Here is a 27,877-nt window from a genome sequence, read left to right as displayed (position 1 = left end):
TGCAGCTGCCCTCCCTACACCACAGCCACAGCAACACCAGATCCTTAACCTCCTGAGCGAGGCCTGGGATGGAACCCACATTCTTGCAGACACTCTGTTGGGTTCTTGACCCGCTGAGCTACAATGGAACCTCCTCATCTTACTTTCTGAATGAAAATTTCCTGCATTTTCCTCCTTCTTTCACTGTTTACCTTCCTCATCCTACCTTCTCATTAGAGTAATCTTGAACTTAGATTCATTGTACCACTCAAAATTTGCCATAATACCTCATTGACTGCAGTTAGAGTCCCCAAACATTATATGGGAAGGAATTACTTCCTCCTCAAAGTCTCAAGAATGTGCATATGTGGGTGTAAGAAAGACAGAATCCCTCTATGAGTTTGTATATCTTTACAGGTTAAGGAAGCTTTTCACATATATAATTTCATTCAATCTTCTTCATTATGAAATATTTCCAACATGCCTGACTTTGAGTAATATCTTCAGCTTCCTTGTATTTATCCTCTAGCTTAAGAAAGAGAGCATTGCAGATGCTATGGAAACTCTATTCATTCTAGACACTGTTCTGAATGTGGATTCAACGCTTCACGCATGTCTCTGTAGGTTAGAGGGATCATGAGATTTTCCTATAAAGGCCAGATAGTGAATATTTTAGGCTTTGCAAACCATGGGGACTGTGCCACAACTAAACTCGGCCATTGTTGTGTGAAAACAGCTATAGATGGTCTGTAAACAGAAGGGAAAAAACTTGGCCTGCGGTGGGCTGGATTTGGCCCATGGATCAGTTTGCCGACCCTTGCATCAGGGTATCAGTAGTTCTATGTAGCATTGTTTTGCATATCTTTAAATGTATATACTTATTATTCTGCCACCTGATTCTTGTTCTCAGTATAATGTTTATAAGTTAATCAATATGAAGATGTATAGTTCTAGCTCATTCATTTTAAGTGCTATATAGCACTTACGAATATGCTTACAGCATTATGCATATACTTTTTCTTTTTTTTTTTTTTTTTTTGTCTTTTGTTGTTGTTGCTGCTGTTGTTGCTATTTCTTGGGCCGCTCCCGCGGCATATGGAGGTTCCCAGGCTAGGGGTCTAATCGGAGCTGTAGCCACCGGCCTACGCCAGAGCCACAGCAACGCGGGATCCGAGCCGCGTCTGCCACCTACACCACAGCTCACGGCAACGCCGGATCGTTAACCCACTGAGCAAGGGCAGGGACCGAACCCGAGACCTCATGGTTCCTAGTTGGATTCGTTAACCACTGCGCCACGATGGGAACTCCTACTTTTTCTTTATTGTATCCGTTCTCTTGCTGATGGACATTTATGCCATATGCCATTTCTAGTTGTTTTTTTTTTTTTTATCATTGGGAACAAGGCAGTGAACATTTTTGCTCCTGTCATCCTATATTTATGAGCACTTAGGAAGGGTTACCTTTTAGTCTTTACAGCTGTCCTATTATTTAGGTTTTTAAATCTTCATGAGGCTCAGGGTGGAGTATAGGGGGCAGGGTGTTAAGTGAAGAGTTGCAGGTCATGCATGACGCTCCAGAAGGTCAGCACTGGTTCTCCGTTCTAATCTTTTCATTCCTCATCCCCCTTGTTTCTGCACAACTAGACCACACCTTTTATTTCTGTGTGTGCATAGCACTTCTAGCTGGGACAGGGGTACAACAAAACATAAGCTTCAGTCTCTCCCTCCGAGTTTACAGTATAGTGACAAAGACAACAGATGAAGTTAAATCATTAATGACCACATGAGGAGGAGGAAGATAAAGGGCAGGGCATGTGTCTATGGAGAAGTTGGGGCACATGTGGAAAGAAAATCTATAAAATCGAGAGTTATAAGAGCACATCTGAGTAAATGGAGACACACCTTGCCCCCGAAAGGCAAAACTGAATATCATAAAGATATAAATCTTCCTACCTAAATATATGCTTTTGGTACTGTCCCAAACTCCCAAAGAAATTAAAAAAAAAAGTGGTACAAAAGGTGATAATTTATCACAGAGAACAAGAAAGTGAGGATATCTCAGAAAATGTTGAAAATGAATGAATAATTTAGGAAAAGATGATGTTGGTACAGATATAACTGCATGAGGAATGGAAAACTAACTTCAGTCTCAAGTAAAGAAAAATTATAAATTAATGGGAAAGGGAAAAATATTCACCAAGAGATTCTGAGAAAATTCATCCTGTTCCCAAACCTAAAAATAAAAAGCAATAAAAAGTAAGCTTTAAAAAAAATCTAATACATTTAACTACGTACAATGCAAGTCTTTTCAAGTAAAAATAATTAAAAGACAAATGAAAATGTTTATAGTAAAATATACCAAAACTTTGATACATTCACTATTCAAAGAACTCTCTAAGTCAAGAAAAAAAGAACATTACTGGAGTTCCCATTGTGGTTCAGTGGGTTATGAGCTTGACTAGCATCCATGAAGATGTGTGTTCGATCCTTCACTCAGTGGGTTAAGGATCTGGTGTTGCTGCAAGCTGCGGCGTAGGTGGCAGATGAGGCTTAGATCCTGCATTGCTGTGGCTGTGGTGTAGGCCAGCAGTTGCAGCTATGATTTGACTCCTAGTGCAAGGACTTCCATATGCTGCAGGTGCAGCCTTAAAAAGCGAAAAAAAAAAAAAAAACCCCAGAAAACATTACCATAGAAAAGTGGCAAAGGACATAAACAAACAAACAAAAAAAAAAAAATGGAGGAGTTCCCGTCGTGGCGCAGTGGTTAACGAATCCGACTAGGAACCATGAGTTTGCAGGTTCGATCCCTGCCCTTGCTCAGTGGGTTAACGATCCGGCATTGCCGTGAGCTGTGGTGTAGGTTGCAGACGTGGCTCGGATCCAGCGTTGCTGTGGCTCTGGCATAGGCTGGCTGGTGGCTACAGCTCCAATTAGACCCCTAGCCTGGGAACCTCCATATGCCGCGAGAGCGGCCCAAGAAAATGGCAAAAAGACAAAAAAAAAAAAAAAAAAAAGGAAAGAAACAATAGCATATACATAATAAATATGTAAAAAATTATGTTCAGCTTCATGGGTAATTAAGGAAATTCAATTTAATACAATGAGATAGGATTTGTCATGAGGAAATTAGAAAAGATTGTTGAAAGTGAGATGCCAGTGAAAGTGTGGTGAGACAGGCACTCTTATGCACTGCTGGTGGGAGGGTAAATTGGAACAAAATGATCGAAGGCCACTTGGCATTTTTTAAATGCTTTTCTATTTGTCTAATTTTTTTTACAATGGCTCTTTTATTTTAATAATACTTTCTTTTTTAAAATAATTAAAACAAACAAACAGACATGGGATCTTTTGTCTTTTTTTTTTTTTGTTTTGTTGCTGTTGTTGCTATTTCTTGGGCCGCTCCCGCGGCATATGGAGGTTCCCAGGCTAGGGGTCGAATCGGAGCTGTAGCCACCAGCCAGCCTATGCCAGAGCCACAGCAACGCTGGATCCGAGCCACGTCTGCAACCTACACCATAGCTCACGGCAACGCCGGATCGTTTAACCCACTGAGCAAGGGTAGGGACCGAACCCTCAACCTCATGGTTCCTAGTCGGATTCGTTAACCACTGCGCCACGACGGGAACTCCCAGACATGGGATCTGAGCCATGTCTGTGACCTACACCACAGCTCAAGGCAGTACCCGATCTTTAACCCCTTGAGAGAAGCCAGGGATCGAACCTGCATCCGCATGGATACTAGTTGGGTTTGTAACCCAGTAAATTTTATTGGAGTATGGTTGACCTAGAAAGGTGTATTACTTTCAGGTGTGCAACAAAGTAAATCAGTTATACACATGCATATATCCGTTCCTTTTCAGATTCTTTTCCCATATAGGTCACTACATAGTATTGAATAGATTACCCTGTCCTATATAGTAGGTCTTTGTTACCTATCTATTTTATGTATAATAGCGTATATGTATATACAGTGGAATATTAGTCTGCCATAAAAAGAATGAAATAATGTCGTTTGCAGCAACAATGGTTGGGCCTGGAAATTATCCTCCTGAGTGAAGTAAGTCAGACAGGAGAAATACTTTCTTTTAAAAAATAAATTTCAACAACTTTTCAGGAAAACAGTGCATGGAGGTAGAGACGTCTGTGGGTAAATTTAGATATTTTTCTTTATCCACTTTGATTCCAAACTAAATCCTTTGGGTTCATGAATTCACCTGAATAGGAATGATGGCTTTCTGTTAGGTGGGCTTTTATTACTAACTCCAGAAAATTCTTAGGCTCTCTGTCTGCAGTTGTTTAAAGCTCATTATCTGATCAGAACCTTTATCTGTGTTTCTAAGAAGGTGTTCTTCCACTGGCGCGTGCACTCTGCCAGTCCTTGCTGTGCCTCTTGCCCAGCAAGGGCATCTTCCTCCTGGTTGACACCCTCTTTACTCCAGCCAGATGCTTTCTCCCCTTGTACTCTTGGGCCACCTCTTTGGAGAGAAAGTCTAATAAGCATTTATATAATAGGTAGTAATAAACTCAATCCAGAAAAAAACTTAAAATCTTAAAGTCACTAGAACGTTGTTTGGGGATTTTTTTTAAGTTTTTTAGATTTTTTTTTTTTTTTTTTTTTGCCATGCCTATGACATGTGGAAAATCCTGGGCCAGAGATCAAACTCCAACCCACACCAAGGCAGCAGACCAAGCTTCTGCAGTGCTAACATCAGATCCTTAACCTACTGCACCACCAGGGAACTCCTAGAAAGTTTTTTTAAAACCAAATTTTTTTGGCATTTTATGCATTTACTTAAAGTGAAATTACATTTTCAGAGAGAGAGAGGGAGCATATACGCATGCCAAAATTCTGAATGATCTTTTTTTTTTAACTGCCACACCTATGGCATATGGAAGTTCCCAGGCTAGGGGTTGAATCAGAGCTGCAGCTGAGGGCTACACTACAGCTACAGCAACACTGGATCCGAGCTGAATTTGTAACCTAAGCCATAGCTTGTGGCAATGCCGGATCCTTAACCCACTGAGTGAGGCCAGGGATTGAACCCACATCCTCACAGGGACAATGTCAAGTCCTTAACCCGTTGATCCTCATGGGAACCCCCTAGGCTAACATTCTGCTGCGAAGCTGAATGAAATGTGAACTCAAGGAAGGACAGGGATGATGAAAAAATTCCAAATTTTAAAGAACACCACCTGTATTTCTTAGGATGAAAGAGGATATTGAGTTGCTGTGGTGTTTAGATTTAATTGACTAGATTTAAGAGTAATGTAACAACATGTAAAAAAAGGTCCATTTTTAATAATATGTCAGAAATTGTAGTTTTTGTACCTATTTTATTTTTTAGTGAAAAACTTTAGATGTCAACCCAAAAACGTGTGGAGGGAGCTTATTTTTTTTTGTTCAGCTTTATTTAGAGGGTAAACCAGTAGAATTCAAAGGCGCTAGAATAGAGAATACCCATTGCTTATCTCAATCTATAAAATGACTCCTTAGATGGAAGGGAGGATTCAAAGGGGAAAAAAGCCTCCAGAGCTGAGATCTTCCTTAGAGCTTCCAGGAAGAAGCAGAGTTATTCTCCTGTTGCAGTTCCTCCCCCAGTGAGAGGGAAGAGCATTACAGAAAGAAGTAACCCTGTTTGGGAGTTCCCACTGTGGCTCAGCAGAAACGAATCTGACTAGTATCCATGAGGATGTGGGTTCTGTCCCAGGCCTCACTCAGTGGGTCAGGGATCCAGCATTGCCATGAGCTGTGGTGTAGGTCACAGACATGGCTTGGACCCCACATTGATGGGGCTGCAGCATGGGCCACCAGCTGTAGCTCTGATTCCACCCTTTGCCTGGGAACGACTCTTTACCTGGGAACTTCCATATGCCTCAGGTGCAGCCCTAAAAAGCAACAAAAACAAGAAGAACTAACCATGGTGAAAGAAATGACACATGTGGAAACACTTGCCCAGTGCCAGGGACATAGTAGGTGCTCATTAAATCCCAAGGCTAAAGCGGCCAAACTCAGGAAGGAAATGTTAAGAGATAAAGAAGACCCTACTACTATAAGATGGATATAATTGTGTGGCTTTACATCTCCAGGGTACTCATTGCAGTTATGCATTGTTTACCTATGATGTTACTTTGATTTTTTTTTTAATTCTTCTTATTTGTTTAAGGCAGAAATTAAACTGTCTGCAAAAGGCTAGATGATACACTTTAGCTTTGTGGGCCATTTAGTATGTATTGCAACTGTTCCACTCTGCTGTTGTCAGGGAAAAATAGCCCATAAACAAATGGATATGGCTGTGTATGAATAAAACTTTATTCAGGAACACGTGAATGTGAATTTCATGTCATTTTCACATGTCATGAAATATCTTAATTTTAATTTTCTCCCAACCATTTGAAAATATAAAACCATTCTTAGTTCACAGACTTTGTAGAAAAAGGTGGTGGGCCAGCTTTGACCTGTGGGCAATAGTTTTCCAGACTCCAGTTTGAAGCATGGGGCCCTCTTTGCTCAGATTGGACCTAGTATCAGAAGGATACACAGGAAACTGGCAATTGTAGATGCCAGAGCTTGTTTTTCAGCATACTGTTTGAATTGCTTACCGTGGGCTTGTGTTACCATTTCAAACATTAAAGAGTTTTCTTTTTATTAAACTCCTTCAGGAATCATAAACCCAACACACCTGATATGTGCAAACTTGGTCAGCTGTCTGGATTCTGGAGGGCTGCTGTTAGCTAATCAGGGGCTGTAATGGTGGATTTCCAGCCAAGGGTAATAACCCAAAATGATGCAGAATTAAGAGAACTGGGCTTTCATTTGGGTGAGAAGGTGATGAATTATGTCCCTGTGCCAATAGGAAAATGAAATTCCTTGTCTTGTGCTGTTTCTCCAGGAAGAGCATGCCAAGTGTCAGGGAATTTGGCAGAACTAAGCAGAAAAAACAATTAATACAGATCATTGGTTGAGCCAATATTTCTTGAGGGCCTGTTGTGTGCCAGGCACTTGAATTGAAGGTGCCAAGTTTATTTGAACATACAGAGGAAAATATAAGCATTTAGAATGAAGATGAATGTACCTGGAAAATGTTAGAGAGCTGTGATGCTCTACGGAAGTAGCGGGGAGATTGGTGACCATGATGGAAGGTTAAAAAAGACAAATGTGAGAGGAAACACAGAGCAAAACCTAAAGTCTGAGTTACAGAGCCAAAATCTCCTATTTAAATTTTATTTATCTTATTTTATTTCATCATTTTTAGTTGTGCCACGGCACATGGAAATTCCTGGGCCGAGGACTGAATCCATGCCACCGCAGCAACTTGAGCCACTGCAGTGACAACACCAGATCCTCAACCTACTGTACCACAGTGGAACTCTGAAATCTCTTATTTTTTAAAGACTAGAGTTAATGGGTCTTAAATGACAGAGTATAAGTTTGGATTGAATAATAGGAAAAATTCCTGACTTTGCTCATTTGTGTATTCCTGGAAATTATTATGATGGGAAACTGTTGAATTTCGTTCTCCAAAGATAGAAGTAACTATGTTTAAAACAATAGGAGCCTGAATTTGGGGGAGCTTTCCAACCTACTTATTTTGTAATATGCAGACATATATATACAATTTTTAGACATAAATCATCTGTGTATTAAAATATATACATTGAATATATACATAAGCAATTCATATACACACATTGAAAGTTGAATTTCCCTAGTTCTCAACTAGCTTATGAGAATGAATGAAGTCCCATCCGTAGTGATGACTCAGCTTTTACTGGCTTATTCCTTGGGTCCAGTTCCCTATCAGAGTCCTCCTCCCCCTGGATATTTCAGGAATGCCCTGGGGTCTCTTCATGTTTGCTCATAACCAAGTCTACTCTGGCCACTTCTTCTACTGCTTTTTGTGTCCATGGGGGGGAGTTGTGCCCAACCAGTGGTCTCGGTGTCTCTGTGGGTTATGGAGATCCTGGAGAGGTGCTAGTCTTTCACAGTTGCCCTAGAAAGGCCCTGAATCCTCTTGCAGTCAAAGTCCCACTGTGATACAGGGCGGAGTTGTTTGACGGTGAGGGTGGAGTTGAAATGAACTCTCACCTGCTTGTTGCATTCTGTTGGAAGATCTACCCTACCGTATCTTTCCAGACTCATTTTTATTTAGAGCCCTTTCCCTTCTCACCTCAGTGTGGCAAGAAGGCTTCTTGAATCTAGCACAGGTTGGCCAAACACTGTGTCATCTTGAGAATTACACATTCCTCTAAGGACTGAGGATTTACTTTGAGGGGAAGATCGTGGTTTCTTGTTCCTTCTGACTTTAGGATGGGTTTTCTCCTAATAAAGCCTTTGGTAGGTCCAGGCCATTGGTTCACCAAATGGACCTAGGTATGTCTACTTTCCCACAATATCATCACAGGACAAATGTATCATTTCATGGGAGCTGCCCTCTCTTTCTTGTTTCTTCAATCTCTCTGGTGTCTTCTAGATGCAACCTAGTATTGCCTATCTTTAAAAATTGCCCTCGAAACCACATCTTTCTTCAGCTACTGCCCTGACTTGACTCCTTTTCACACCCAGTCTCTCCATTAGAACATCCTCATCTTTGCCTTCATCAACAGCTTTCATGATAATATGTTATCATCTGTGTATTTGTGTGATCATTTTTAATGTATCTATTCCTCATTAAGCTTGATGACATATACTATGGTTGCTTTTATTTTTTTTGCTTTTACCATCTTATTTCCAAAGACCCAGCATTGAGCTTAGTTCAGAGTAAGTCCTCAATAAATATTAGTTGAAAGCATGAATTGGTGAATGAATGCAGCAAATGTAACCTGAGGGGCTACCTTCCCAGCAGCCAAATGTCTGCTTGAGCTGCCACTTCTGCTTTGAGCTGGAACATTTTGCTGACTGAGGGGGAAAAGAAGTGGAGACATAAATAGTAGGGAAGTTCTAATGAAATAAGTATCTGTCCAACAAAACCCCTGTATTCTCTTTTGGAGTCGCAAATATAAATAGTTATTTGTAAACAAAATGATTTCTTGGTGGAGGTAGGATTAAAGGTTTGAAAATCATCCTCAGAAAATAGCCTTGGAAAAGAGGTTCTGATAGCATCCATTTTCATTATTCAACTATTCTAGTTACTTCCTTAGAGAGGTAGGAGACATATGGGAAGGAAGGAAGAAAAGACCTAGAGATATAGCTAAAAGTGGACACTGTGTCTCTTGGTTCTTGGATGTCTTCTGGACATCTCAGGATGAAACTTCAGATGTTTTGGTGAGACTTACCACTATTTTTCCTTTTACTGTAACTTCTTTTAGCCTAGATAAATATATGACCAAGATAGACCATGAGAGTGAAAATGCAAGCCCCTGAAATTTTCTCTAAAGGACAAAAATGAAGATCCTGGGTGAACACTTTCTGAATTTTTTTTATCTGCTAACGTGACACCCACTCAAGAAAATTCCAGTAGAAAATGGTCTCACTATTCTGTCTTTGCAAAGATCTGTTCAGAATAAAATTTAAGATGATAAAACATCATATTTGAAACATTATATTTGTTTCTTTTTTTCTACATGTAAAAGAAGTAAAGACGTAACCAAAATGTCATCATAACTTGCCCAAATCTTCCAAGTGCTGAAACAAATTGAAACATATGGTATTGGAGTTCTGCTGTGGTACAGTACGTTGAGGATCTGGTGTTGGCACTGCTGTAGCATAGGTTTGATGCTTGGCCTGGGAACGTCCATGTACTGCAGGTGTGGCCAAAGAAAACAAAACCAAAAAAACATGTGGTGTCTTCCTAGATGAATTAGAGATTATCTATTCTGGAAGCATATATCATAGATATTTCTGAGTCCAAATGAGGTGTAGACATCATGGTAAATATTGAGAAAAGGTATGTACAGAAAGACTATGGTAAAATGTCTACAAAGAGAGCCATTTGTGCTTTTAACAATTAGCTCGTGCTCTCCCTCTCGTGTTCTCTCTCTCTCTCTCTCTCTCTCAGCCATCTCCCACCCTCCCCAAACACTCCACGTATTTATTTATCTTTCAGGAGATATTTCTGAAGACTACCCTAACGAAGGTGGTGGTGAGAATTCAAACAGAAAAGTTTGGATGGGATCAAAAATGAATCTCATTGAACACGCCCACTTACCTGCCATGGATGAATTCTCTCTTTCTGACAATTTATTTGGTAAGTTGTCAAGTTCATTTGAATAAAGTAAAAACCAACTGCAATTTGGAAATGCATAAGGAAAAAAGCCTAAATGAGAAGTCCAATAGAGAGTCCAGAAAATTCTTTTGTTCCTTCTCAGTACTCAGTAGATGTTGCTACCATGCAAGGTTAGAGATAGGTCGGACCTTGGATTCATTGAACTCAATAATTTTCTTTTTTATAGATGAGGACTAGAAGACTCAGAGAGCTTTGTGACTTGTCCAAGGCCATGGGGCTAGATAATTAACAGAGCTGGGAGTAGAAATGGATTCCTCTTCTAGGGCTAATTCTAATATTATTATAGTATGTACTAAAGTATGAAATCATGATTCTTATGGCTTAATATTATACCTATTAAAGTCTGGGGTTACTTAGGCTATAGCTCTGCAGTAAGTTTCCTTTCCACCATCCTGCCAGTGCTGGGGGAAATATGGCACAGTGTCAGGATTAGTCATTTGAACTGGATTGAGGACAAATTGTACTAAGTTGTTTTCAGTAGATCTGTAACTAGATGATACCATAAAGTGATCTATTGCTCCACTTTATGCATTTATGAAAAACATCCCATTATAAAGAGTTTGAATTGAGAACATCAGCAAGAAGTCAGCAGGGGCAATGTTTTGGGTGGGGCAAGGCAGTTTTCTGCCACTCTTGAAAGAATTCCCTTCTGCATTTTATCTCTGCTGGGAGACTTGGAAGCTCCCAGTTTTTCACTCTGTACTAATACATGAATTATGAACTGTGACGGAGAATTATAGTGAAAATGCAAACACTTGAAATTCCATAGGATTCAAAATGTTAAGGCACAATCCCCTATTTTTTTTGATTTTGTATGTGTGGTTTTTTTTTTGTGGGGTTTTGTTGTATTTTGTTTTGTTTGATTAGAATATAGTTGATTTACAATGTTATGCCAATTTCTGCTGTATGGCAAAGTGATTCAGTTATGCATATATACACATTCTTTTTTAAAAATTATAGTTGATTTACAGTGTTGTGTCAATTTCTGCTTTACAGCATAGTGACCCAGTCATATATATATATATATATTCTTTTTCTCATACCATCTTCCATCCTTTTCTACCCAAAGAGACTGGACATAGTTCCCTGTGCTGTACAGTAGGACCTTATTTTCTATCCATTCTAAATGTCATAGTTTGCAACTATTAATCCCATACTCCCCATCCATCCCACTACCTCTCCCCTCTCCCTTGGCCACCACAAGCCTGTTCTCTATGTTTGTGAGTCTGTTTCTAGGTTCATTTGTGCCATATTTTAGATTCTACCTATAAGTTATATCAGATGTTATTTGTCCTTCTTTTTCTGACTTACTTCACTGAGTATGATAATCTCTAGTTGCATCCATGTTGCTGCAAATGGCATTATTTCATTCTTTTCCATGACTGCGTAGTAGCCCATTATATATATGTACCACATCTTTTTAATGCATTCTTCTGTCAATGAATGAGTGGATTAGGTTGTTTCCATGTCCTGGGTATTGTAAATAGTGCTGCAATGAACATACGGGTGGATGTATCTTTTTGAATTATAGTTTTGTCTGGGGATGCCCTATTTGGTTGAAGAAATCCTTGGGTGATGTTAATCGATAGCTTATACTATTACCCACCAGTCATTAGCATTAGTGTGTAATGGTTTATCAGGCCATTTCTAAGGAGGGGTCATTATTTTATTATCTATTTACATATCTATCTGCTCTCATTCAGTATAAGAGCATCTTATGGTGGTGACCATATTTTATTAATCTTAAGTGTGTACTTGATAAATAAGAATCAAGTAATAAATAATAGGGAAGGAGAAAAGAGATTTAGAGGGAAACAAGATGTTTATTAGTAACTCTTCCAGAGACCAAAGGCAGCAGTAATTATTTGTGAAATGCCGGTTCTCAGACATACTTGCTATACCTTATTCCTTCCATTTGGCTTTTCTTCATCCTGTGGATACTTTCATGTCTGGACACTTGACCATTTGCTTCTGGCCTACCCTTCTGTGGGTCCTTAAAAACATCAACGTATAAATATCTTTATAATTGTTGATCTACCCATCAGAACTCATAGAATGATTAGGACCTTAGGTGCATGTCATAGACTAAGGGAAATTGCACTTAAGATGATTGTTTTTCATGTATACACTCCATTTCCTGCTCTGAAATTTTATGACTGCATGTTAAGATCTCCAAATCTAAACTCTGGTGTCCTCATGATTAAACAAATCCATCCAACTCTACTGTGTATGTCCATCAAGAAGAAACTCTAAGGTTTTTCTTACAAACTATCCCACCATAAGCAAGGCCATTAGGTTGAAAGCTGACCTCAGCGGTAATGAGGTGAAAAAAATATGCGTAAACAGAGAAAAAGTTGTGAAGGAGCTATCAAGTTAGAAACATCTGAAAATGATTGCCAAGGAAATACTCTGATGTGTGCTTTCATTGATTGCTGCTCTTCCCTCATCTCTCCTTTGCTGGACCACATTCTTATCCAGTTTCATAACACTTCATTTAAGCTTTCTGGGAATATATAGCACAAGATGCATGAGCTGCAATGCATAGATGTTATTCTGCTTGGAGCAGTTTCCCCAAATCTTCACCTGGCCCCCTCTCCTGGTAAACTAACCTAAGCTGTATGTGACCACTGGGATTCCTTTTCCTCTTCCCTATTAAGCTCTACAGCCAGATCTAAGCATTCTTCCTTCACATCTCTTTCCCCCAGGGCCTCAGTCTCACTCCACTCAATATAGCTGAGCTAAAGTTCTGCCAAAGGTGAGGACAAAGAACAATTTGACCCCTTTATTGCTCCTGCCCATCTTCCTTTGCATCCTGATGACACTGATGGATTGTGTGGACCTCCCACCCTGAGCTTAGGGTATAGCGCACCAGGGAAAAGACTAGGGATCAGGGATGAGTAACCCATAGCGCCCAACTCACCACTCCCAGATCTTGAGATATGCCAGAGATTTCAAAGTATTAACTTATGGGCTCAGCTAGCTGGAGAGCTGGACTCTTTTCCCATGGCCTCTGTAATCAGAGTTGTCTGTGTAATCAGAAACAATGGTCTGTGTAATCAGAAACAGCCATCATGTTGTTATAACAAGGGCAAGTGAGGTTTATGATATTGCCCATGAATAGCTATTACTTCTTCCACCCAAACGTTGAGCTCTGACCCTATGATGGGTGTTGGAATAAAGCAAGGAATAAAACAGGCAAGGTCCTAATGAAGGGTAGACCCACAAGGAACATGCAAAAGAACAGGTAAATGAAATAATATCAGGTGGTGGTAAGTGGTATGGAAACAACAAAACAGGGAGATGTCATAGCAACTGGAAGAATGAGGCAGCTCCAACTGGTGTGGTTAGAAGAGGCCTCTGGAGAGTTGACAACTGAGCTGAGAAAGAAAGACGCCAAAGAGAACATTCTGGGTAGAGGAAAATAGCAAACCCAAAGGCCCCAAATCTTGAATGACTTGAAAGGGCCTTGTCTTCTCATTTTTGTTTAGGGAAGTCAAAAGAGTCTAGAGAACTGGCTCTGGACCCCATATTTCCATTAACCAGCATTGGTAAAAGGAGATCATTAGGTTGGGAATTCTAGGACACTTAGAGTTAGCATTTGAGTCCACAAATTGCTACAGCTGTTACGTTAGGCAGTGGTGACTTGGACTCAGTGGTAGGTACCTGACACATGACATGACTTTGAGGTGGTCCCAGGTGTGGTCCCCCTTCATGCAGGTTACTCCAAAGGGTGTAATTAAATCTCAAGACATTGGGATTTAATTTAAGACACTGAGAAGGTAACATAAAGATTACTCAGCAAATACTGATGAGCACTCACTAATGGGCACTGGAGACACTAATGAACCTTTGAATGAGGATGTTCACCTTCTCCTAGAGAGGCCTGTGGATCCCTCACTCTCTAAAGGCTTTGCTCAAAGTGAGGGGGAAGCATCTCCACCCATATTCATGGTTACCCTGAAAAGCAGAGCCTGAAGCAAGGATTTGTGTGTAGACAGCTTATGTGAGAGGTGACCCCAGGGAGCAGAGGCAAACCATTGGGGTGATGTGACATAGAAGGGGTGGGAAACCCAGATGAGATGAGTTGTGAAGATCATGGCTGGGAGCCATGGGAACTCGATTCCACCAGGAGTAGCAGAAGGAACTGTCCACTGAGGTGCCAGGCACTGGGGCAGTTAGTAACCAACCTATGGCTCCAGTTGGTTGAGTGTTTCCCTGGGACATTAACCCCCCTGCACTTCTGGGCTGTACTTATTGCAACTCCCAGGGGAATGCAGCCCAGTAGTCTCCCGTGGTACTGGAGAAGCTCTGGGGAGAAAGTAAAAACACGTGCCGCCTGCTTCTGAAATGACAGACGGCCAACATGAAGTGAGTCTTGAGCTCACATGTGACCATCTACTACAGGTATAGCTGGAATAAGAGGTGGGCCCAAGGATGTGCACCCTTCCCAGAGGAGTCTGCCACAGAGTATTAATATGATTCCCCCCCATACCACCCCCATCAAATGGTATATACTCAAAGGAAAGCTAAGATTTGGGGAATGGGGTGGAAATGGTGCATATTTGCTTTCTAGCTGGGTTTTTCTTAGGCTGGGCCTTGTAGAAAAGAAGGAAAGAAGCTTGGACAGAATATAATTGGACAGATGGAGTTGGAATCATCTCCTGAGGTCTTTCAATTTATTCTGCTGCCACACATCCCTAACAAATCTGGATGGGAATCTAGCTCATTCTAACTCAATCCACATACAGGACTCAGGGTGGAAGGACTTGTTGACCTAAGAGAGACAAGTCTCCCTTTCCTTTAGGAGATCCTCAAAGCCAGGAAACTCGGTCGAAGATTAATTTAGTGGGTTAAGAAAGACTTCACCAATGAATGAAGAAGGCAGGGTCTTATGCAATTAGTGCATAATAAAAGGTAATAATGACAAAGTCCACAGCCTTCTGTGGTTTGACATAGTGAACAAGGTAGGAGGTGGCATGTTCATTAAAATCTATACATTCTTTTAGCAAATTGTGGTTTAAGAACTAAAAAAAAAAATCATAGAATGTTAAAGACTAATAGAAAAGCATTCTAATAATAGCACAGAATAAGCAAGAGAAGGTACAGTTCCCACACTGAATGTTACCAGGACAATGAATGTAGTTCCTTTAGCTTGGTGATAGTGGGGAAAGCTCAACAAATGTGAGTGGAAAGAAGCAATGACATTGAAAGAAATGAAGTCTCAAAGGCAATCAAAACTCTTGGAACTTCAGTTTTTCTCCCCTGTGAAATGGGGACAATGACAACACTGTCTTCATAGCTTGTTGGAGGATTGAATGGCTGGGTGGGCACGTGTTTTGCAAATCTTAAAGCATCATAAAACAGTGTAACTACTTCAGGACTGGACATGTAGTTGTTCTTATTTAAACTGTTGAAATAGCAAATACCACTCCACCTAGTGAATCGAGGAAGCTCCATTGATTTTAACATGGTTGGTTGCAAAGAATGTTCAAGGAGCCAACAAAAACCCACACGCTGGAACTAAAATTCTGGGTGCCCTAAGGAAGAGACATATGTTCCATCTCAGCTTGTCATTATAGCATCGCTAACAACAGCTACGGGATCCACGTTTTTATATTATCTCATTAGGGTCTCTAATGGTCTTTCCAAAGCCAGGTTCTCATTGAGGCCCAGCAGGTGGCAGGAGGCATATCCTAAATAATCCTGTTCACTTACTTAATTTCCTCAAACTATTTCTCATTGCATTATGCTTTTCTCAGCTGTTTATGCTCATTTTTTTCTGGGAGGCTTTATTTTTGTTGGAATCTGGCTCTTGCCTCTGTCTTTTGCTTAAGTTAAAAGAACCTTTAAGATGTTACAGAATCAGTCAGGTGTTTTAAAATACAATTAAAGGTCTTGAGAGGCAGTGTTGCATAATATTTCTGATATTTGATTTCAAATATTTTCCCATCTCATTGAATTTAACGCAAGTGAATGGAGTTCTGACTTGATGGGTAAATCAAAGCTGAAAGTTTCAAGAAGAAGAAAGTTACCACTGGCTCAGATAAAATGTAGCTTTGCTTTAGCATAATTTAAATACATTGTTACTACCATGTCTTAGCCATATCTCTCCCAGATTTAAGCGGTCAGGAAGACTTTTATTAATTCACTGTGGCTTTAGTTTTAGCTCTCCCAGGATTCTCAGATCTGGTACTCTTGTTAGTGAGGTTAAGAAATGGGAGAAGGGGAGTTCCCATTGGGGCTCAGCGGGTTAAGAACCTGACATAGTGTCCGTGAAGATGCAGATTCAATCCTGGCCTCACACAGTGGCTTAAGGATCCAGCGGTGCCATAGGTTGTGTTGTAGGTCGCAGATCTGGCTAAAGGAAGCTAAGGCTCGGATCCAGCACTGCCATGGCTCTAGCTCTGATTTGACTCCTAGGCTGGGAACTTCCATATGCTCCAGGTGCAGCCCTAAAAAGAAAAAATAAATAAAATAAAATAATTGGAAGAAGGAAAAGAAATATCCGAAGAGCCTTCCTTCTTACAAAATAGATTACTACTTCTTTTAGATGGGGCATGCATCCTTTGGGAAAGACATGCAATGAGATGCATGTTGGCCAACTGGTGGGCGAATCTATTGCCATCCAGGGCCTGGCTCTCAACCTTGCAGGTTAAGAAATGGGATGAGCAATGAGATCCTGCTGTGTAGCACTGGGAACTATGTCTGGTCACTTATGATGGAGCATAATAATGTGAGTAAAAAGAATGTATACATGTATGTGTAACTGGGTCACCATGTTGTACAGTAGGAAACTGACAGAACACCAGCTATAATGGAAAAAAAATAAAAATCATTATATATATATATATATATATATGTACACACACACACACATATATAAAAGAAATAGGTCTCAGAGTTTCTCATAATAATCAAATTGATCAAGGTTGACTATGAAATCAGACTGCAAATTTATACATTTAGATTGATAAAAAAGAATTTTGTTCCTAACAGTTACTATTCAGTAGTGCTTTCTACGTGTTAAGCATCATACTAAGTACATGTTAGATTTGTTAGTGGACTCTCTGTGTTCAATCTCATCTCTGCCATTTACTGGCATGTGGTCTTAGGCAAATTCCTTAACTTTGTCCCTGTTACTTCCCTTTCTTAATAGAATTTTCAGAAGAATGCCTGGCACATTGTAAGTACTCTGTAACTGTTTGCTATTAATATTAATTCTCACTCCCACAAGGTAGATCCCATTACTATTCCCCTCTTGCTGGGGAGAAAATGGAGATTTAAAGATGTTAAACAATCTGGTAAATAATACAGTTGCACAGATAGTAAGTAGACAACCAAAATATAATCAGGACAAGAAATCAGAATTGGATGTTTAAGGATTCAGGCTAAGAGAACACTTAGCCTCGTATTCATCTTTTTAGCAGAGAAAGTCTTTCTAATGAGATTATATTGTTCAGTCTGTTGGCCAAGTCTCTTCTCAAGGATAGTTCCAAGAAAAGTCTTGGCAGCATTTGCTCTGGGACTTCCCTTTTTTTTTTTCATGGCATCAGAGCTGATGCTTCCACTTGCCGCAAGTGGCATATCATTCACATTGCTTCCAAGTACCACTTACAACAGTGCTGTCTGATGGAACTTTCTGTGATGATGGAAATGTTCTAGATTTACCTCCTCTAATGCATTGACCACTATCCACATGTGGCTCTTCACCACTTAAAAATGTGACTAGTGTAACTGAGGAATTGATTCTAATATAATTTAAATTAAATTTAAGTTGCCACATGTGGCTCGTGGGTCCTGTTTCAAACAGCACAGATTTGCAGGGGGAGGAAATGTATTTGGGGAAAAAAAAATAGCATGAGACAAGTGGTCTTCACTGAAAGAGGAGCAAAGTTATCCAATCAGTCTTATTATGAGAACACCCTGTGTGAATTTCACTCAGGAACAGGGGTTTCCTGGATCAGCTAAATTATCCTGCTCATTTTCCTTTTTAGTATTGAAGTTTTGGAGGGCAACAGACTGACCCATTTGCTTGACCCATGAAAAACTCAGTAGAGAATTCTTGGACTATAAAATTCAAAGACAGTTCGTCCTGGTTCATAGCCTTTGGGTAGCTCTTCCACCTTAGAGTCCCTCAGGGCAAGGATAGCTCTTGGGTTGTGAGGAGAATGAGATCAGAAGTAAACTGAGGGGCGTTCCCATCGTGGCTCAGTGGTTAACGAATTCGACTAGGAACCATGAGGTTGCGGGTTCCATCCCTGGCCTTGCTCAGTGGGTTAACGATCCGGCATTGCCATGAGCTGTGGTGTAGGTCGAAGACGCGGCTCGGATCCCGCGTTGCTGTGGCTCTGGCATAGGCCGGCGGCTACAGCTCCGATTGGACTCCTAGCCTGGGAACATCCCATATGCCTTAGGAGCGGCCCAAGAAATCACAAAAAAAAAAAAAAAAAAGAAGTAAACTGAGGATTTAGAACAGTTTTGCAAATGGTAATTCTTTTTTTTTTTTTTTTTTTTTGTCTTTTTGCCATTTCTTGGGCCACTCCCGCGGCATATGGGAAGTTCCCAGGCTAGGGGTCGAATCGGAGGTGTAGCCGCGGGCCTAGCCAGAGCCACAGCAACGCGGGATCCGAGCCGCATCTGCAACCTACACCACGTCTGCAACCTACACCACAGCTCACAGCAATGCCGGATTGTTAACTGAGCAAGGGCAGGGATCGAACCTGCAACCTCATGGTTCCTAGTTGGATTCGTTAACCACTGAGCCACGATGGGAACTCCTGCGAATGGTAATTCTTGATTGAGCAATCTAGACTGAAATACACCCAGGAACCATCGCTCTTTCTTCTTTCCTGTCCAGTAGGTTGAGTGTCATTAGATTTTTCTACCACATGGTTTTGAGTGAGAAGACCTTGGTAAAAGCCTTAGCTTCATCCCTTAAGAGCTGGGTGACTTTCAACAAATCATTTAACATCACTCTGAGTTGCCTTTCCAAGTCTGTAAAATGGAGTCAAAGAGAGCAGGCATCATAAATAATACCTTCCTCAAAGGGTGTAAGTAAGGATCAAGTGAGATAATGCACATCGCACCACTTTGTAAACCTGTAAAGGCTGGAGAAATGGCTTAGCAAAGATTATTACGTTTACATAGATTGCCTTTGCCCTTTAAAACCGCTTTCATATTTATTATGTCATTTTTATCTTCACAACAGACCTGTGAGGGAAGTAGGCCGGGAATTATTATCTATGTTTTACCATCTGTTGATGTAGACAAATGAAGTCTGCAGAAACTGAGAGACTGGCCTAAGGTTCCCCTGTGTGTCTGGTTGCATTATCTCTGAGCTCGACCTCAGACCTTATTTGAAAGCCCTCCCTTCCAAAAAATAAGCCACAGTCACAAGCTTGGTATCCACAAATGATGTGGCAGAAATTATCCCTACTTAGTAAGAAAGCCACCCAACAACATGAGTCCAAAGCTGAAAAATCACATCAAGGTAATAATGGCAGGTAGCCACCCACTGTGATGAGCATTTGATAAGTGTTATTGTATTTAATCCTCATAATAACTCTATGAGGTCGTGTGATTTATCAGCCCCACTTTACAGATGAGGAAATTGAGGCAGCAAATGGTTCAGGAATTTGTCCATGGTCTGCAGAACTAGTGAGTACCAAGGTAGACTGCATGTATTAGCTCGTTAATGCTGCTATAATTAAATACCACAGCTCGGGTGGCTAAAATGACAGAAATGTATTATTTTACCATTCGGGAGGCTAGAAGTCCAAAATCGAAGTGTTAGCAGGGTTGGTTCCTTCTAAAGGCTGAGAGGGAGGAATTGTTCCTGCTTTCTCTTCTGGCTTGTAGATGATGACTTTTTCTTTGTGTCTCTGCCCATGGTCTATTCTCTGTGAGTTTCTGTCTCTGAAATATGAATTTCCTATTTGTAAAAGGACATTGGTCATATGGAACCAACCTAATGACCTCCTCATAACTTGATTACCTCTATAAATACATTGTCTCCAAATAATGTCACACACTGAGGTACTGGGAGTTTGAACTTCGACATACTAATTGGGAGGGGGGCACAGTTCCACCCATAGTACTGGACATAAACCCAGATTAATTGGCCTCACACTTAAAAAACATTGTGCTTTAATGCTTCCTGACATTACAAAATCGTACCATTCTGTACCCTTTTGAAAGGAATGAATGTCAAGATGTAGAGCATGGCACTTGACCGCCAAATCCACTGAACAGAAATCTGTCCTCTAAAAATTCTTAAACTGGAACGTGCTTCCCCAAAATATTTATCTAGGAGACTGGTTTCTAGCTTACTGGGCGATTTGGCATTGAGGACTTTTCTCATAAACATTTACAAATATTCTGCTCGGTAATGAAGTTAATCAGTAAACCATACAACCTCTGGCCTCTGTCACTCCTTACCTAGTCTCATTTTCAGTTGCTGTGAGTGAGCTAAGGATGGTAATGCAGTTTCAGGAGTTAGAAAATCCAATTCCAATCAGTCCTTGTCACAGCCACACGTCGCCTGGGTTTACCATGGAGATGATGAGCATGAAGCCTGCCAAAGGTAGGAGCCTGTTCACAGGTGCATGTGCTAGAGCTTCTGCCTCTGGGCTCAGGAAATGGGGGGGGGGGTGCTTTTATTTGAGATTCCAGCAACAGGTCTCCATCAGAAATGGCTAGGCCAGAACCCAAAGACTGAGGTGAGAAGTTGGGGCCGGGTGATTTTTATGGGGTTCCAGGCAGGTGGGTATCTCATTGAAATGAAATCTAAGTGTGTTTTCCCAATTCTTCACTGGATATTATGAAATACAAGCACCATTCTTCTAAGTTAAACACTAGGCAATTCTAACCTTCATGCCTGTGGACTCTTGGAAAAAGATTTTAAGTACATTATTTAATGGATTGTTTCTATAATAGCAAGTCTCAGATCCCAGTGGGTCATGAAATCTATTTTGTGGCTTGTGACCAGCATTGAAAATTTAGGGTGGAATAGAACAGGATAGAAGTAGGGTAGAAATGTCAGAATGCACATCAAGAGGTAGGGATAATGTTATTTTACGGAAATTTTGTTGCGATTATTTATACATATATATAAGTGTGTACAGGAGTCATGATATAGGATGTATTTCAAACTATGGGTTGTGGTGAGAAAAATAAAAATAGATCCAGAAACACTAATGTACTGAATTAGTTTCACTGTAGATTTCTCCCAATAGTCAATGGAAAATCATGAGTAAAGAGTTCATCTTTAAGTGCAGTTTATTTTTTTTCCTCTGAAGTAAAATATAGATTATAATGAAATCATAGACAGTATGCTATAATATTGTCTGTTTTGATTTTTTTTTTCAAAATGGAATCTCACCTTTTGAATTTCCAGCTAAAAGGGAAACGAATCAATTTTACAGTCATTACAATTTTGAGGATATTTTTGAGTGTAGACTTGGCAGCGTGTTATTTTGTTTAAATGTGATGTTTAAAAATGACTGACACTGTATTTAGAAATAAAAATTAGTTGGAAGGCTGGGGAAGCAAATTTTCCACCATTTCAACTTAGTAAACATTTATTAAAGATTTACACTGTGTCAGACATTGTGTGAGGTGCCAGGAATGAAGAGAAAAAAAGGAAATATACAGTAACCTAATGTATTCTGTACGAGTTCACAGACTACCCACAACAATGACAAAAATGTATTGAATGTTTTTGCTGATTCAGGCACTATGCCATTTACATTCTTTGTCTTAGTTTATCTTTCTTACAACCACTCACCTAAGTACTATATTTTGTTTCGATTACTCTATTATCCCAGCTTTACAGAGGAAGGAGCAGAAGGTTAGAGAAGTTCAATATCTTTCCCAAGTTCATTTACCCAGCGGTTGCAGGTGAACTGAATACAGATTTGTTTACACAGCAGGATACCCCTGATGAGTATGTCCTACCTCCTCAAGTGATACCGTGTAAAAGATAAGTCTATAAACTGACAGAAGCGACGGTACACGCTTCTAAGTGCCGCAGTAGAAGTGTGTACAGAAGGTAGGAGAGATTACTTCTGCCTATGACAACGGGGGACAGACCTCACAGGGGAGATGATGAGTTGACAAGTCAGTTAACAAACCAACATCACAAAGGCCTGGCACCAGGAAACAACTTGACAAACCAAGTCATATCATCTATTAGGAAACCAAGGACTGGGAAATAAAGGAAGGCAAAGAGGCAATTTTTCCCTTCCAGAAACATTTCAACACACGCTCATGAAACATTTGCTAGAGGCAGCACCGTGCCCCGGATGAAAAACAGGATGTAATGTGAACCCTTTGTCAGGCTCCTCAGAAAGTACCTGGGTTCATGGGAAAGTGCCAGTCTTCCGTGCACACGATTCTCCCATTTGGGCACACAGTGGTTCTGGTCACAAATGCCTCAGAGCTGTGCTATCTGATAAGGCAGTCATTAGCCACATGTAGCTATTGAACTTTCAATTTTAATTGTTTAACGTTAACATAAAATGAAAATTTCATTTCCTCCTTATCACTAGCCATGTTTCAAATGTTCAGTATTCCACATGGTTAGCGGCTACCGTATTGGAAGGTATAGAACAATTCCATCTCAGAAAGTTCCCTTTGATGGTACCTTTTAGAGAAACATTCAAATGCTGTGAAATGACTCTCTATTCAGAAACATTTTGCTTCCCTTTGCAGGGGGTCTCAGACTCTTCTGGAGTCCATTCAAGTGTTCCTACTTAAGAACTCTTCCTTAAACTCCCATGGAGAATTTCCCATTATAAAAAAATCCACCGTCTCCTATTCCTACTTCTTGATAAACTGATTCCTAAAAGTCACTCATTAATTCATATATCCCTTTAAATTGTATTAAAGTAGAAATAAATTTACCGTTTTAGAAAGTACGTTCTAAAGTTAACCTACCTCAGCTCTCTCCACATCTTATATTCTATCAGAAGATTCTATATTTGTTTACTTGGTTTTGCCCTGGCTCTTGACAGTACTGCCGGCAATCCCTCCCCATCCCAGACACACAAACAAGAGGAAGTCTGGAGCTTCTTCTGTTTTATATCTGTAGTGTTCATTGTTGTATCCTCAGAACTGAGCACAATGTCTGGCAAATAGTAAGTGCTCAATATATTTATAAGTGAAAGACATATGCTATAACTTATATCATGAAAACAGACTTCATGTATTAATATTTACTAATTAACCGTCAATTAACTATCTTTAGAATGAAAATTTTGCTAAATTCTTTAAGGAAAAAAAATTGACTTTTTATGGCGCTCAGCTTATCAAAACTTTTTCTCAAAGCCAGTATTGCATACTTAAAATTACCTCATGGTATAGCCAAGGCTGCGTGTTAGTAGCCTCATTCTGCAGAAGAAATTGAAACAGCAGAACATTAGGCAGTTCAGGGTCTCACAGTGGAAGAGTCTCACAGAGTTCATGGTGGAAGGTGTTCTTGTCCCACCATTTTGGAATATATTGTCCATGATGGTTTTTTGAGTGTAAGTTACCTGTATATTTATCGTCTCTACTCTGTGGAGACTTGGTGGAGACACTGCGAAATGCTAGAATCAGCTGTGCTTTGGGAATAGAGGCATTATTTAATAATGTTGTGTGGTGATCTCCTCTTACCATGTTTTGCCGTTTTCATGTAGGAGAATCAATGTCTTTGTGAAAGCCTTCCATTTTAGTAGAGATGATTGGTATTGATATAATATTGTCAACACAATATGATTGATACGACATGGATAACATGATTTGGCTTCATTTGGAACTCTGTTGTGTCTCTTGATTATGAAAAGATCTGTTGAAATATTGCTCAGCGATCTTGCAATTGTTATGTGAGGAGAAAAAACCTACCTACTGCCTTAGATTCTGCAGAATACAGATTCTGTCATTAGTGTATTATTTGACTTCAGGCAAGTTGCTTAACTCTACTGGACCTTAGATGGAGAGAATCTGGGGCAGAGGGTGAGGATGGGGACTTGAGTGGAGGTGAGATGGGTTGGAGGATAAAAATCTAAGCGTAAGTATAGGTGAAAATAATGCTTTTAATGTTTTTAGCTCTTTTTGGCTGTATTCACACCATAGTTAATTATTAAATAGATCAAGACTCTGCTAAATTTTATCTTTTCTCTTTTCTGCAATAATTCCATTGTTTAATATTCTTCCATTTTGGGGTCATAAGACAAAGCACCGTTGCCAAACTTCTTGACTGAGAGATATACTGCCCCAGTGCTGGTTTCACCTGGATATGTTAAGCATGAAAGAGATGAAATTGGCTTTGCACAGATATTGTATACTCTGTGTCCTGTCACTTGTTTCCCGGATCAGTGCAGAAAGCATTCTCTTCAACAGATATTTAACATACATATTTTCTACTTTGGAAAGGCCCTGAATTCTAATAGCCCATAAGCTTTTGGTCATATACTTGTAGAGGTTTTAGATGTAAGACAACAACAACAATTATAAGGTCATCCAGCATGGAGTCTTCTCTTTACAGATGAACGAAGGGAGGCCCTGGCAGGGTAGGTAAGTACCGTATCACTAAGTTCAGAGCCAAGATGCCCAGGGACCTAGGGAAAGGGCAGACTTTCCAAGAGAAGCTATATTTAAAGGGAAACTTAGAGATAAATGGAGAACAGTGAGCTGACACTCTTGGAGGGAACGGCTGCGTTGAGGAAGGTTCCAGACTCAGAAAGCAGAATATGGGAGAGGTCCTGAGGCTGGATGTAGCAAGGCACATTCAAGGACTGTGGAAGTTGGAATGAAGGAAGTGACTGGAAAGGAAAGAAAGGAAAAGATCATGCAGAGTCTTGCAGGCCTAGTTATAGGTTCCCTCCAAGCAGAGGCATTAAAGGGACCTGTGAACTCAAGTATAGAGGGAGAAAGAGAAAGGCTTTTACTATTTTGCTTAAAGCATCACACATCTGAAATTATCCCAGAGAGGAGCCATTCTGTACTTGGGCTTTAAAGTCAGACCCACAGTTCAAATCTCAGCTACTTAGTTGGGTAGGAATAAAGTTGCCTAACTACTCTGTGCCTCGGATGGCTTATTTGTGAGTGGGGTTAATACTGTTACCCACCTCACAGGATTTAGTGAGACAGAAAGGACAAAAGACAGACTTTGCATATATGCCTGTCCTTTATCCATGGATTGTTGAATGTTTTCCATGTTGAATGGTTTTTTAACATTACTCATATTTCTTTCCTTCCTTCCTTCCTTCCTTCCTTCCTTCCTTCTCCTTCCTTCCTTCTCCTTCTTTCCTTCCTTCCTTCCTTCTTTCCTCCCTTCCTCCCTTCCTTCCTTCCTTCTTTCTTTTTTTGCTTTTTAGGGCTGCACCTGTGGCAAAAGGAGGTTTCCAGGCTAGGGGTCGAATCGGAGATACAGCCGCTGGCCTACACCACAGCCACAGCAATGCAGGATCCAAGCTGAGACTGCCACCTACACCACAGCTCACGGCAATGCCAGACCCTTAACCCACTGAGTGAGGCCAGGGATCGAACCCACAACCTCATGGTTCCTAGTCAGATTCATTTCTTCTGCACCACAACGGGACCTCCTCCTTTTTTCTTTTAAACACTCCCGTTTATTCTCCTTTTTTTCCATGTTGTATTTTTTTTATTGGTTTACAAAAGCTCTGGAGTTCCAGTCGTGGTGCAGTGGTTAATGAATCCAACTAGGAACCATGAGGTTGTGGGTTTGATCCCTGGCCTTGCTCAGTGGGTTAAGGATCTGGCGTTGCCACGAGCTGTGGTATAGGTTGCAGATGCGGCTCAGATCCTGCGTTGCTATGGCTGTGGCGTAGGCCAGTGGCTACAGCTCCGATTCAACCCCAGCCTGGAAACCTCCATATGCCGAGGGTGTGGCCCTAAAAAAGGCAAAAAGACAGACAAACAAACAACAAAAAAACCCCCACAAAAGCTCGTTACATATTAATGAGTTTTGTCTGTCCTCTATATTGCAGATATTTTCTGAGCTTTTTTAAATGTTGTCATTTAATCTTTCTATAGTTTTTTTTTACTATAAAAATTGTTAGTTTTTTTTTTTTTTTCTTTTTAGAGGTACACCTGCAGCATATGGAAGTTTTCAGGCTAAGGGTCCAATCTGGAGCTGCAGCTGGCAGCCTACACCTCAGCCACATCAGTGCAGGATCCAAGTCACGTTTGTGACCTACACCACAGCTCGTGGCAATACCGGCTCCTTAATCCACTTAGTGAGGCCAGGGATTGAACCCCCCATCCTCATGTTTTGTTACTGCTGAGCCATACAGGAACGCCCGATAGTCATGAATTCTATATGGTTAAATATCAGCCTTTTCTTAGAGCCCACACTCCTAACCATTTACTCAACTGCCTCTTATTTCTAGAATGATGACGATGTTAATTCTAGTTTCATTGTCACTTTTGTTCAGGTGTACTAACAGAACAAGCAGCAGGTCCTCTGGGACAGAATCTCGAAGTGGAACCATACTCACAATACAACAGTGTTCCGTTTCCTCAAGTTCAACCACAGATTTCCTCATCTTCCTATTATTCCAACCTGGGTTTCTACCCCCAGCAGCCTGAAGAGTGGTACTCTCCTGGCATATATGAACTCAGGCGAATGCCTGCTGAGACTCTCTACCAGGGAGAGGCTGGGGAAGTAGAGATTCCTGTGACAAAGAAGACCCGACTGGGTGCATCAACAGGGAGAATAAAAGGGGATGAGCTTTGTGTCGTTTGCGGAGACAGAGCATCTGGATACCATTATAATGCACTGACCTGTGAGGGGTGCAAAGGTAAGCAAGCACCTTTTGGTTGGCAGTTTTCTCTTTGTAAAGGTTTTTCCCTATTAGTTGATGAAATCCCTCAAACTGGATTCTTCTGTTTCGCCCAGTAACTTCCCATTGTCTCCTCCTCAGCTCCTGCTTCTTCCTATCTCTTCGCCTTCACTGGGATATCACAGATTTCCATGAAATGCTTACTAGAGTATTTAGCTTGACCATGGCCAATTTGGTGTTTCCAGATGTCAAAAGGGTTTTTTTTCTATTCACAACCTCTCATGTTGTGAGTAGAAATTATATACTTAATTTTTGGGGAGCCTTTTTGTCTTTTAGGGCCACAGCCATGGCATATAGAGGTTCCCAGGCTAGTGGTCTAATCAGAGCCACAGCTGCCGGCCTACCACCACAGCTCACGGTAATGCCAGAGCCTTAACCCACAGAGCAAAGCCAGGGATCGAACCTGCATCCTCATGGATGGTAGTTTGCTAACCACTGAGCCATGACAGGAACTCTGTGAGTGGAAATTTATGATTGTGGGTTTTGTTTGTTTGTTTTTTAGAGAAAGAGAAATTGCTAAACTCATTTCTTCTAAAATTAAGGTCAAGGAGAATAAGATTATATTCAATAAATACCTTAAAATACATTTTCATGGAGTCTAGTTATTGAGAAAAATAGGGAGAAAAGCCAAAGGAGGCAAAAAGGAAGTAATAATAGCCTCTATTGAACAAAATATTTCACTTAGTAGGAACAGAGGTCCATGAGCAATGCTGTAGAGGAACCAATGAAATTGCAATCCATGAGTATCTAGACATAGTTCTCAATGCTATTCAGCAGGATCTCCTTGTAAATCTATTCTAGGTTGTGTCTGATAAGCCCAAGCTCCCGATCC

The 27,877-nt window shown here is 40.6% G+C and overlaps 1 protein-coding gene across 13 annotated transcripts in view; it reads left to right on the top strand.

Annotated features, from left to right (window-relative positions):
- Positions 1-27,877, top strand: part of NR1H4 (nuclear receptor subfamily 1 group H member 4) — a 125,447-nt gene that overhangs the window by 59,796 nt on the left and 37,774 nt on the right. For 7 of the 13 annotated variants that reach the window (XM_021090934.1, XM_021090932.1, XM_021090933.1 and 4 more), the window contains exons 2-3: positions 10,022-10,162; positions 26,638-27,003. In XM_021090934.1, the coding sequence (XP_020946593.1) occupies positions 10,022-10,162; positions 26,638-27,003 (507 nt within the window). 13 annotated transcript variants of the gene reach the window in all.

Source organism: Sus scrofa, chromosome 5 (genome assembly GCF_000003025.6).
Source record: "Sus scrofa isolate TJ Tabasco breed Duroc chromosome 5, Sscrofa11.1, whole genome shotgun sequence".
Classification (NCBI taxonomy): domain Eukaryota; kingdom Metazoa; phylum Chordata; class Mammalia; order Artiodactyla; family Suidae; genus Sus; species Sus scrofa.
This window is presented reverse-complemented; position numbering and strand designations above follow the sequence as displayed.